The sequence below is a fragment of the Triturus cristatus genome, chromosome 1_2 (genome assembly GCF_964204655.1).
Source record: "Triturus cristatus chromosome 1_2, aTriCri1.1, whole genome shotgun sequence".
NCBI lineage: Eukaryota > Metazoa > Chordata > Amphibia > Caudata > Salamandridae > Triturus > Triturus cristatus.
In genome coordinates, this window is record NC_140580.1 from 831,799,271 (window position 1) to 831,811,374 (window position 12,104).

Sequence of the window (12,104 nt, forward strand, 5' to 3'; positions counted from 1 at the left end):
TTGGTGGCTAACAGTGAAATTGGTGATATTGTTTTGGATGAAGTGCTGCTTTGTCTGCCTTCAGAAAGACAAAGAGCGTGATTTAGTGATTGGCGGATGTGTAACTTTTTTACAAACATGACGGATATCATGTCCCTCTCATCAAAAGTACCTTAGGATATAATGCACATGTGACAAGGTAGACAGGATATCTGTCATGTTTGTAAAAGAGTAACCCGACTGCCAAACTCTAAATCCGGCCCTAAGATACAAGCAGCGTACCAGAATTAGAGGAGGGGGGAAAGTGTGTTGTGAGAGCTCTTCAAATGTCTTAATTCTGGGACACCTGTGTACTGAGCAGCTAAGGCACCAAGGGGTTTGCATGCGCTTTAGCAGTAATTACAGATACAATAAGAGATGCTTAATTTGCCTTTCTTCTTCCTCTAAGCTCCAGGGACCCTTAAAATAATTATTTAGAATTAGTTTAAGGACCAGGACTTACCCTATTTTCTGACGGTGGGCACAGAGAAAGAGTGTCTAAAGGCCCTAAGGAAGAAATCCAAGATGAGCTCCCATATGAAAATGCCTAATTCCTTTTGGGGTAAGACTAAATCTAGCATTGCACACACTTTCTTTTATTGGGTACAATATTCTTGGTAGAAAGTAAGGAATTATTTCTGCTCTCAAGTATAAGGGGGTATTGCCTGGGAGGTATTTGTATACCAGCTGGCCATTTTGAAAACAATTCTACAAGGTACCCAGCCAAAGTGATGATCACACTGAAGAAACGTGGTTCTACTTTCAAGAACCACAAAATATCCTATCCATGGCATTCTTGTCAATTTAAAGATGTGTTAGGCACATCGGTCGGAGTCTTTCCAGGTGGACAACTGGTACTTTAGTTGAGGCAGAGATGTACCAGTACCACATTGACATCATCCTAATTATTTTGGGACAGCACTTGGAGACTGTAGGCAAGTGTGTTGCAATGAAAGCAAACTGCCTGAACCACAAATGATACAGAGAGTTTCGATGACAAACCTAAGTTCATAAGGACCCTGTGGCTTTTAACATGTGAAGCCGGGGTAAATGGCTCCCCAATCAAGAAAGGAATTACGGCAGACTCAAAGGATATGCAGTTCTTGGCTCGGAAACAAATAAATATTTTTGACGATTAGAAAGGATCCTGCAGTTTTTTAAAGTCCTAGTTTAGGCAGGTGTACCACACACAAAGGAACAGACATACTATGGATCCCCGAAGGACCGCATAAGCTTTGTCCATCATTTGGGACAGAAAGTTAACTAATTGCACTTGATGCCAGCAATTGAACAGGAAACTCCTACACCACTGCAGGTTTGATATCCTAGCCTTTGGAAGTAGTCAAAGAGTGTAGGAATATCCACAGAATCAAAAGCCACATGGCCACAACAAATAACAAAAGACTGACATGGAATATAAATAGATTTCATTAACAAAATATAGATAAAGATATCTCTTAGCACTGAGCATCAAAGTGATAAAGAAATATTTCAATATTCAGGGGCATACAAGAAAACAAACGTTTTATTACTTAATGGGTCAATCAAAAGACACACAGAAAGCAATTGTGATTGCTCCTGGTAATGCAAGGCAGCAGTAGGTGGTAAGCGTTTGGGAAGGATGGTGAGAAGTAGCATTGGACAAAATGATTTATATTCTCAATTATGAGAAAGAGGATAGTGGAGCCCAAGAGTTGGTTGGTGGACGGAGAGAGTGTGGGGGGGGGGGCAGCTTATTGTGAAGTACTAGACGGTGTAAAATGCTGCAAGGAGTCACAGGTTACAAAGATAGGCAGCTAAAAGAATTAACAGCAGCGGAGAGGGAGAGGTGCAATAGCACAGGCAGTGCTGAGGAGAACGTGTGTGTAATTCTAGAATGTTGAAGAAATTGGGCAAACATTTTGTAATCAGGATATTTAGCTTTTCCACCCTTTTTTCTAAATCATTAGAAAGGACTGCACACATTTCTATTCTGATTCACTGAGTTATTCAGTAGGGAAGGCATGTGTTAAAGAGGTGACTTCACGTCCTAGAGGCAACAGCTTAGAAGAGCCCAGACAGAGTGACGCCATGCTGCTGACTTAGAGATATGTGCATACATGCACCCTCTGGGTTACCATGTCAACTAATTCCTTTCTCCCTCTTTGTCTCTCTTCAGTTCACATGGTGGACTTCTGCGGACAAGTCATCAAGGACGACGGGATGATTGTCAACTCCCACGCGGAATCCCGGAAATACTACTTTGTGGCCATAGGAACAGACTGCCGGCTGACAATGCAGGCCTCATCCCCAAAGGACAAGGTCCAATTCCAGTTTCGCTTCTTCCTGGTGTACAGCCTACTGCGCATGTCAGCCGGCCTGCAGCCCACCCCAGCTGTGCTCCCCCCACTCAATGATACCAGGACATCAGCTCTCTCAGACAGCACGAGACCTGGGATGAAAGGTGCAGAGGGGTTGGAGCCTCCGGACCCCTGTAATGCGGGCTCCTATGTGCAGTTTTATGATGGCAGTGACAGGACCGCGCCACCACTGGGGCCACCGCTCTGTGGGAAAAGCATCCCACGGCCAGTCTTGTCCACAGGCAATTACCTGACACTGCGATTGGTGACCAGAGGACAGCAGCCAAGAGTGGATTTTGTAGGGGATTTTACTTCTTTTCGATTAGGTAAAAACTCTATTTTTATACATTTTGGTTACCAACGTCATTGTTGTTCCCTCATGTGGCACAGTGAGGAGTTGTTCTTACATTATCATCTAACAGCCGTCTGCCTACTGCCATTTATGACCTTCCTTTTTATTGGCTGTGTCAGAGCCACGTGCTCCCAGGTTGGTCTAGGGTTGGTGAAGAGTGGGTGAAGACAGAGGGATGATTCACAAATTACATTTTCACGTGGACATGCTTATTTACAAAAACCAGGCTAAAAGATAATTGATATATACACTGGATTATGAAGGGAAGGGACTCCTTCATGCTCAAAATGCCATGGCGCAAATGATATTGCCACGTGGATGTTTGTTGTGCATGCCTGTGTGCTGTTTTTGATTCTAAAACGCCTGTGTTATTGTGTGAGAGTTTAAAACGGTCTGGCTTTTTAAAGAATGTACTGCTGATGCTACAGTGAGAGAGGCATCTGAAGTCTACTGTCCCAGGCAGGCTTCCGTCCCTGACATTTCCCGTTGCTTTGTTTGAAAGGGAAACTATCGACATAAATACCGCGGCTCTAATCCCTTTCTCCCAAAATGAGCAAAATGATGTCATCATTCGGTCCCTCATCTTCCTGTACCTCGTTTGCCTCATCTGCCAGTAGAAGGACAGCATGAAAACAGGTTAAAACCAAATCCCAGCCATTCACTTCAATATAAAACGATAACCAGAGGTTTTTTGTCTGCTTGGAGGTGCTTGAAAGTGACACTGTATTTTGTGTTCCACTATATAAGCCTTTTCCAATCATGGGCCACATTTAGTATGAAGACTAGGGTGCCTCCCCGTCCACGTGTATCCATTCAGGAACTCTGTTGTTCTTCTACGCAACTGTACCCATATACCCAAGCACTACATTGGCTCTATGATATGTGGGTACATTTGGTGAGATTCGTTTTTATTGGTGATCTAAGTTTTTGTGTGTTCAGTATAGAATTTCTTGCTGCTGGATCTAGACTAGTTTGACATCAACATGGAACAATCACAAGAGAGCATCTTGCGTCAGCTCGAGCCCAAACTTGACTACCTGGTGATTGTTCTGAGGTTTCCCTGCAAATCCTACATTTGCATGAGCAAGAATTGTCAGCATCTGAACTGGGAGCTGTACACGCAGGCTAAGGAACCATTTGTCTAACTACCACTGATAGCTATCGTTGCCTTCACAAGGATTTGTGTGTTACGAAGCACAGTGGCTAAATTAGCATAAATCAATGATTTGTGAATTGGAGGTAATATGTTACTATATCCGCCATCACTGCATTGACATCACCACTGTATCTAACTCTACGCCATCAAGGTTAATTTTTCATTTACTTTACCACAGTCTCACCCACTATGGATTGACCATAGCTGTGCCCTACATCCACATTGTTTTAAAAAAAAATCTTCTTTATTTTCCTAATTGCAATAATTTTCTGTGCGCTTAATTTAGAATTAATTATCTATAATCTAACCTTAATCTTTAAATATATTACATTTAATTAATTGGATATACAAAATGTATTCAAACATTTAAATATATTCAATTAAGGTATAATGGATACACAATCCTAACCTTCTAAATATATGCATTACATTTCTAAATTATTTAAATTTAAAAACATAACTTAATATTTTAACTATGTAAAATTTGTGTTGTGGGGATACCAACTTGCACCCACCTTTTTATTTTTAAATCTATTAATTTTCCTTGTATTTAACCCTATTTTTCATCGACCTGTATCCATATGTTAATTATGTTACTGATCTTTGTCATATAATGGTCAGTGAAATAGTGACCCTCGAAGTAGTTGTTTCCCTGTTGTAATGGAGTTGAAATAATGGTATGCAATGAAATGGGCTTGCAGTAGTGTGTGTGTGTGACGTGTTGTTCAATGCTGATGGATTCAGGGGTACCAGGGTGACACAATTATAGATCTATAGGCTATATTGAACATTAGAACAGTGGAATGTTCGGAGCTCCTTTGAAGACAATCACATGGCTAATGGCCAATAATGGCTGGTATAAGCCTTCTGCTCCAACATTCCAATGTTTGCCTTCCTGTTTTTGCTTTGTTAGGCTTCAGCTCTAGACAGCATGTGCGCTGTCTTGAAAGAGACATGTTGTATATACTTTGTGGGCTTCAGCCCAGTCATCCGCTTCCTATTTGCTGGCTTCATCGTCGCTCTCCTAATCTTTCTCCGCATTTACCCATGACATGCATCCGTCATGCCTCTTCCTGTGTTTAGTCCTCCCCGAGAGGAGGGACCAATTATTACTATTCAACCCCTCCTCCCATTTAATGACCATTTTAGGAACTTCTTTTTTCTATGTTTAACAACCCACCCATGCCTGTAAAACATTTTCTTATCTTGTTTCTTGTCCCGTCCCCAAATCACCCCCTCCCGCTGTCGCTTTCTCCATCCCACACCCCTGTGTCTGCTTGCCCTGTGCGTAACCGACCATCATGAAACTGCTCTCCCCCACTCAGCATATTTTTTATCTCGTCCCCCAATCACCTTCCTCCTGCTGTCACTTGCTCCCTCCCATGCTCCCGTGGCTGCTTGCCCTGTGCTTCTCCGGCCATAATGGAACAGGCCTGTAAATCATGTTCTTATCTTGTTTTTCGCAGTAAGAGAGCGAGAAAGTCAGCAATCCCCTCCATGGTCTCCATTGCCTTGCAAGGTCATGTGACTGCTTCGTATCAGCGGCCCTTTACGCTCATTCTCACCCCGAACCCTGATTCGATGGTCACTAATAAAACAGGCTGCAAGAAGAGCTTGTTTCAAATCACTGGATGGCCATTGTAAAGCCTCACATGCCACCAACTTCACTTCTAGGCGCTGCAGTGCATCTGTATAGTAAGCGTTGGTTTAGAATACAGCACACAGTACATCAGCAAAACCCTCCATGGTCTTCATTGCCTTGCAAGGTCATGTGACTGCTTCGTATCAGCTGCCCTTTACACTCATTCTCACCACAAAGCCTGAGATAGTTACAAAAAACAGGAGCCCGTCCTAACGGTTTCACTTGTTGCTAATAAAACAGACTGCGGAAATGGCTTGTTTCATTTTACTGGATGATCACTGTTAAGCACCACAAGCCACCAACTGCACTCCTCGGCGCTGGAGTGCTTCTGAATAGTAAGCATTTTGGGGTTCAGAATACAGTGCACAGTACATCAACAATCCCCTCCATGTTCTCCATTGCTTTGCAAGGTCAAGTGATCACTTCGTTTCTGCTGCAGTTCTCTCACACATTTTCACCCCTTCCCCACCACTAAGACAGTTATATATAAAAAAAAAAGAACATGTCATAACGAGCTCGATGGTTACTAATAAAACAGGCTGCAAGAAGAGCTTGTTTCAAATCACTGGATGGTCATTGTAAAGCATCATATGCCACCAGCTTCACTTCTAGGCGCTGCAGTGCATCTGTATAGTAAGCGTTTTGTGGTTTAGAATACAGCACACAGTACATCAGCAAAACCCTCCATGGTCTTCATTGCCTTGCAAAGTCACGTGACCGCTTCGTTTCAGCTGCCCTTTACTCACTCATTCTTCCCACCCCCCCCCAACCCCTGAGATAGTTACAAAAATAGGAACACGTCATAATGGGCTCACTAGTTGCTAATAAAACAGGCTTCTGGAAGGGCTTGTTTCAATTCCTTGGATGTCCATGGTAAGCGCCCCATGCCACCAACGGCGCTCTTAGGCGCTGGAGTGCATCTGTGTAGTAAGTATTTTAGAATACAGCACACAGTACATCAGCAATCCCCTCCATGGTCTCCATTGCCTTGCAAGTTCATGTGACCGCTTCGTTTCAGCTGCCCTACACTCACTCACATCTCACCCCCCCCTCCCAACCCATGAGATAGTTACAAATAACAGCAGGAATACGTCATAACAGGTGTGCTGGTTACTAATAAAACAGGCTGCGGGAAGGGTTTGTTTCAATTCACTGGAGGATCATTGTAAAGTGCCACCAACTGCACTCCGAGGCGCTGGAGTGTATCTGTATAGTAAGCATTATGTGGTTTAGAATACAGCACACAGTACATAAGCAAGCACTTGGTTTGTTATGTTGCTAAATTACAGGTTAAAAGCAAATGATCAATAAAAGGCTTATTGCAAGATAAAAATGAACAAAGGTATTTTCAACAGATGGCACCCCGCCTTGGAGAGGTATGTTTGGTAGATGTTGATGCCAGCATCCAGGTAAATTCCCATTACTCAGATTTTGAAAACTGCAATCTACCAGTGGCACCAAAAAGGCACTTTGCACACTCTCTAAGCCCTGTGTGAACCATAATTACAACAGTGGTAAAAAATAGTACAATACTATTACACAATCCTTTAAGGCTGACATATCTAAGTACTGCAAGAATTTGTTACTGTTACACAAAGTAACAGGATTAATTTTATCAACCACAGAACGTCCAAAGGCTGAGCCCTGCCAGGATCCAGTCAAGTGACCCAGTGATAAAGGTACAGTGGCCTAATGAGCTGGCTTACCACTTTCTTGCAATGGCCTTGTCAGCTAGGTGGTCGTTGCAAATCCATTTCACTGGCTGGAAGGGAGGTATGGTCAGACTATACCATGTTTATGTCAAACCAGATAGACACAACTGTGACCCACAAAACACCATGTAGTAGGAAGAGGGAATAGGTTTAATAAAGGATTCCTGCATTCGAATCTATGCATGCAATGATCTCTGCATTTTGATGATTGCTGGCCGTGATACTTCTAGCCAGTTAGGTAGCTCATGGGGTTCAGTGCCTGCAGCAGGCATGTGTGTGTGTGTGTGTAAAATGCAAGTCACAAGTATGAATTGCACCAAGGCAAACAGTACCTTCTGTTCTTGAGAGGTGAACAAAATAAGTATCATGATTTTACTAGTTAATTTTAGCAGCACTCGTTAAAGGGAATTGACACATTTCATTCTGTGTTTTGCTCTCTATCAAATGATAAATTTAATTTGGGATGCCTTGTTCATGTATGCCTGAGGTTACACAAAGGAGTAATGGCACATCAGCTGTGGGTGCTTTGGTACTGCATCTGCCTGGGGAACACTTACCATCTTACCATTCAATGCTGAAACACACTGACAAAGCCAATAGCCCTCACACTGCTGACACTGATTGGCTTTGCCAATGCTTGTTAATTTAAAACATTCTGATCTCAGTGGGTGAAATGTTATAATAGGCTTTTGGTATACCAGCTGTTAAAGGCCCTCTCGCTGTTATAACGATAACTCAGCTACATGGTCTTTAACAACCGACAAGCCCTCAGCAGCTGGCTATATTGCATAACACATGCTATGCACCACGTTATTTGTGCAAACTGCAGGTCACCTGCTTAGGTCTAAGTGGGTCCCCTCGGACTTTCATCCGACAGAGTTCTTGAAAAGGAATACAATTGCTTAAGGGTGAAAATAAATCCTGTGGCCGGCTTATGTTATCTTTACCTTGTGCACGGCATGTTAAATGCTCTGGAAGCGCAGATGTGAAGTGCCTCTATTTTTTTACGTCCCACAGATGAGGGACCGTCCTGAGAATGGTGTGCTGTGGAGGGGACGAACATTGCCACCCCTCCCCCCCCCCCCCCCAAAATACAGCCATTTCTTCCAATGAGAACCACTAGACAACTGTACTTCATTAGAGAAATTTCAGCATTCTCCGGCCGTATTTATTATACATCATAAACCCGACTTTAAAATTCAACAGTTGACTTAATATTACATAACATTTCATATACACCAAATGAATACAATATTCTCACACTCCATTAGGAGTCATGCTTGACCCCCTCATAGGCTCCTCGGGGCATCGTTTACAAGGCACACCTCCACTCGCCCAAGTTGAGGGAGCCAGGGCCAACTCCACATCTGACCCCTAATAAGAACCATCCGTGCCAGAGCAACCCAATCCTGATAAACCAATAACCAAAATGTAAATCCAACCCAATGAAGGGACACCCCCTGGCACCCAATCGGGGGGGGGGGGGGGGATGAGGCTGGGCAACCGGGCCATACCTTGGTCCCTGGCGCAGCCCTCATACCCCCCACTGCCCCGGGGCGTATCACAGGGTACCCTCCCAGGCCAAGGCCAATTGCGGTAGCAGATGCCGCCAGCCCTTCACCAGTGACCGTGTCACCCCAGCCCCTGGTTATTCAAAACCCACTATAACTTGAAACCGCCTGCGATTGGATTTGTGATGCCCCACGTTGACAATCCGTTTTGTGGTCCAGACAATACTCCTTAACCGCCTCCCCTATAATCCTCCAAGCTAAAGGGATGGGAGGGTGGGGAAAGAAAATCCCGGCCCCTGCTCGCAAAATTGGGGCGGCATGGATCAGCAATCGTCAGGGGAAGGCAGGCAGCAGGGGCACCCAAGGCCAAGATAGCACCTTTTAAGCGCTGTCCTGCTGCCCCTGCCCAGTACCCAGGTAACCCTGCCACCCTCCGCCAATCACGCTTGACCACAGGAAAACGCCCCGCGAAAATTTGAACGACGTGACCACCGTTAGGCTGCTGCCGCACACCGGCCCATACCGCCCGCACCTGTCTTCAGGGCCTGCGAGTTGTTGTTGCAGCCCCTTGTCCAAATTCACCAATTGAATCCATTTGGGCTCTGGTTTTAGTGCAGTACAATAGAAACGTATGTGGCACAAACATCTAGTGAGTTTTATTAATCTTAACATGAAATATGCAGGCGCCCAGCAGACACCAGCTCCAGCTGGGCATTTACTCATTTCTACGGGGCCCAGCTCAATGCAAACGAGGGATTTCCAGTCGGTTTGGTGCATTACCTCATTATGAACTTCGACAGATTCCACCAGGAGAGAGGGCCTAGATGGTGTAGCTCTCAGTCGCGGGAGGCAGCGCCAAAAACAGTGATCCTGAAATCTATGATTTGTAGTTGAAGGGTTCGGGGCTGGAGAAAGTCTCCATAACGACCCTGCAGGAGGTGGTCACCCCACTATGAAGCGCCAGCCTTGTTTCATATCTTAACATTACCGACAAAGAGGTGTAATACCTTCTACCCCACCCTCTGAGCTGCTGGTGGTAAGAGCATTGAACAGAAAGGCTCCTAGTGCTCAGCCTTGATCGACTATTTTGACTTAGATTATAAAACACGCCAGCTCCTAGAAGCATCTTAGTGCTGGAAAAAAGCTACTAATAGAACATACCTCAACCAAACTAGGAAGCCAGGGGAACAAGACATCTGTTACAAGATAAGCCACAAAACAACTATTTTGAGGACTTTTCTGAAGGATAAGTAGCTCCACAGTGTGTGCAGATGATGGTGAGATCATTCTAGAGCTTAGAGACAAACAATTCGGCATAAGAAAGTTTAAGATGTAGGACTTACAGGGGAAGAAAAGTTAGAATGTAGGGGCCTTGCAACACTACGCTTGGAACACTTTCAGGCGCTATGGAGTGCATTGAAGACATGGTCATAAGGCCTACAGTATTGAAAAAAGAGATTTGCTTCACTGGGAGCCAGCAACGCTTTCTGTGTGAATTTGAGACATGGTCATATTTCTTCAGGCCTCTTTCCTTCTGGTCTACAAAAAATGTAATTCACTGCAGCATTGCCACTGGTGTCCCCTCTTACAGCTTCTGCAAACCCTTAAAGCAAACACCATTCTCCACAATCCTGGTCTCAATACTGAGCCTAATGATTCTGAAACTGTGTAACAGTTTCTACAGATCCCCAATGAAGTGCATAAAGTGTTAAAAACCAGAATGAAAGAATTGATTGGATATATCCTCTGCGATAATACATCCATACATGTTTGATAATATATCAAAAGTAAGCAGTTACATGTTTCTCCTGCAATCGGTTTCCTAAACCAGAGCTAAGGATTGTTGATTTATAGCCCAAAAATATATTTCTGGCTCATACTGCTCCTTTTGTAGTATTAAGATCACATAAGATAGCATTGGACCACAGCGGCTGACATCAATATCAATTCACTATACTTTGGTGCAGTATAAAGCAAATGCAAACTAAGAGGATGTGATGCAGGAAGCAACCTATGGAACAGGATTCAGTGTGGGGATAAAGAATATGAATTTACTAGTATTTACGTCACATGTTTGCTCATGGTTCTAGGTTTCAACTCTTCAGCATGCAACGACGAGCCATATTTCCATTGTTGGAATGGTAAATGCATCCCTACAAGCCTGGTGTGTGATAAAAGAAATGTTGACAACTGCGGAGATGGATCAGACCAGTCCCCGAGGCCGCCAGCAAAGTGTCCAGGTGAGATCAAATTTGGGGTGCAGACTATGGGGAGAGAACCTTTGGATGAATCCATATGACATGTGCCACAGTACCAAGATGGAGTCTTGGAAATGATCTTTTGTGACGGCATGAAGGAGTGTATTGCAGAGCCCAGTGCAACAGCATGCCAGAGTAAGAGAATATGGACCTCATTTACAAGCCCATTGTGCTGCCGGTGCGACACTTGTTTTGACGCACCGCCAGCGCAATGGGCTTGCCCATATTTATAAGGCCAAATAAAGTCACCCTGCATGACTTTTCATGGCCTTGTAAATATGGGCCCCTTTCACGCATTACTCTGTGAGAAATGGGCGTTCCAGGGGTGTTACTGTGGGTGTTCCCATGCAACATCAATGGAACCCAACACATTCCCAGATTTACAACATTTTGCAAAGCTGGGAATGCGTCAGAATACTATGCCTCCCTAGGGAAGGCGTAGGAGTGGCGCAACGAAGTGAAATACTTTTGTTTCTCCTTGTTTTTCTCTTCCTATTCACATAGAAAGAGGAAAATGCCATCAATTATGGTTTTTCTGCATGAAGGTGTCCCTTCCTGCACAAGAACAATCATCCCCACAGCGCAGAAACCCTTGCAACACGACACAAGGGTGCCTGCACAGGCGCATGGCAGCCAATTGTGTGCCAGCGCAGGGGAAAGCACACAGATGCGTCGTATTGTTGTAAATATGATGCATCCCTGTGCTTTTAAAATGATACAGCTTGGCGCAGCAAAATGGCTTGGAGCACTGCAATGTAACTGCGTCCTTTTGTAATAAATGAGGCCCTATAGCTCCTCCTACCTTGATGGAGTGTAAGATGAGATGAATGTGATACAGTACTAATGCGATGACGTGTGGGAAGTGGCCACAGCAACAAAAGTGCGTATCAGGAAAGAGACCTCCAATACAGCATTATGAAGGAGTGTAGGAAAAGACCTGTTTGATAAATTAAGAGACGTAAACTATAACATGAGCTTATGTAGCAACAAACGTATGCAGTAATACCATAAATAAGCATGGGGGGAGAGTTATGTGATAACACTAGCAAGTTTGGCAAGACGCCAATGAACTATCATTAAGAGGTGCTGGAACAGACCTTTAGGATTACATAAGGG

General features: G+C 44.1%; 1 protein-coding gene across 1 annotated transcript in view; it reads left to right on the forward strand.

Annotated features, from left to right (window-relative positions):
- The window catches only part of LDLRAD2 (low density lipoprotein receptor class A domain containing 2), a 145,405-nt gene that overhangs the window by 116,746 nt on the left and 16,555 nt on the right, over positions 1–12,104 (forward strand). The window contains exons 2-3 of the mRNA XM_085608909.1: positions 2,177–2,683; positions 10,821–10,970. Coding sequence (XP_085465035.1) covers positions 2,177–2,683; positions 10,821–10,970 — 657 coding nt within the window. The remainder of the gene's footprint in view (positions 1–2,176; positions 2,684–10,820; positions 10,971–12,104) is intronic.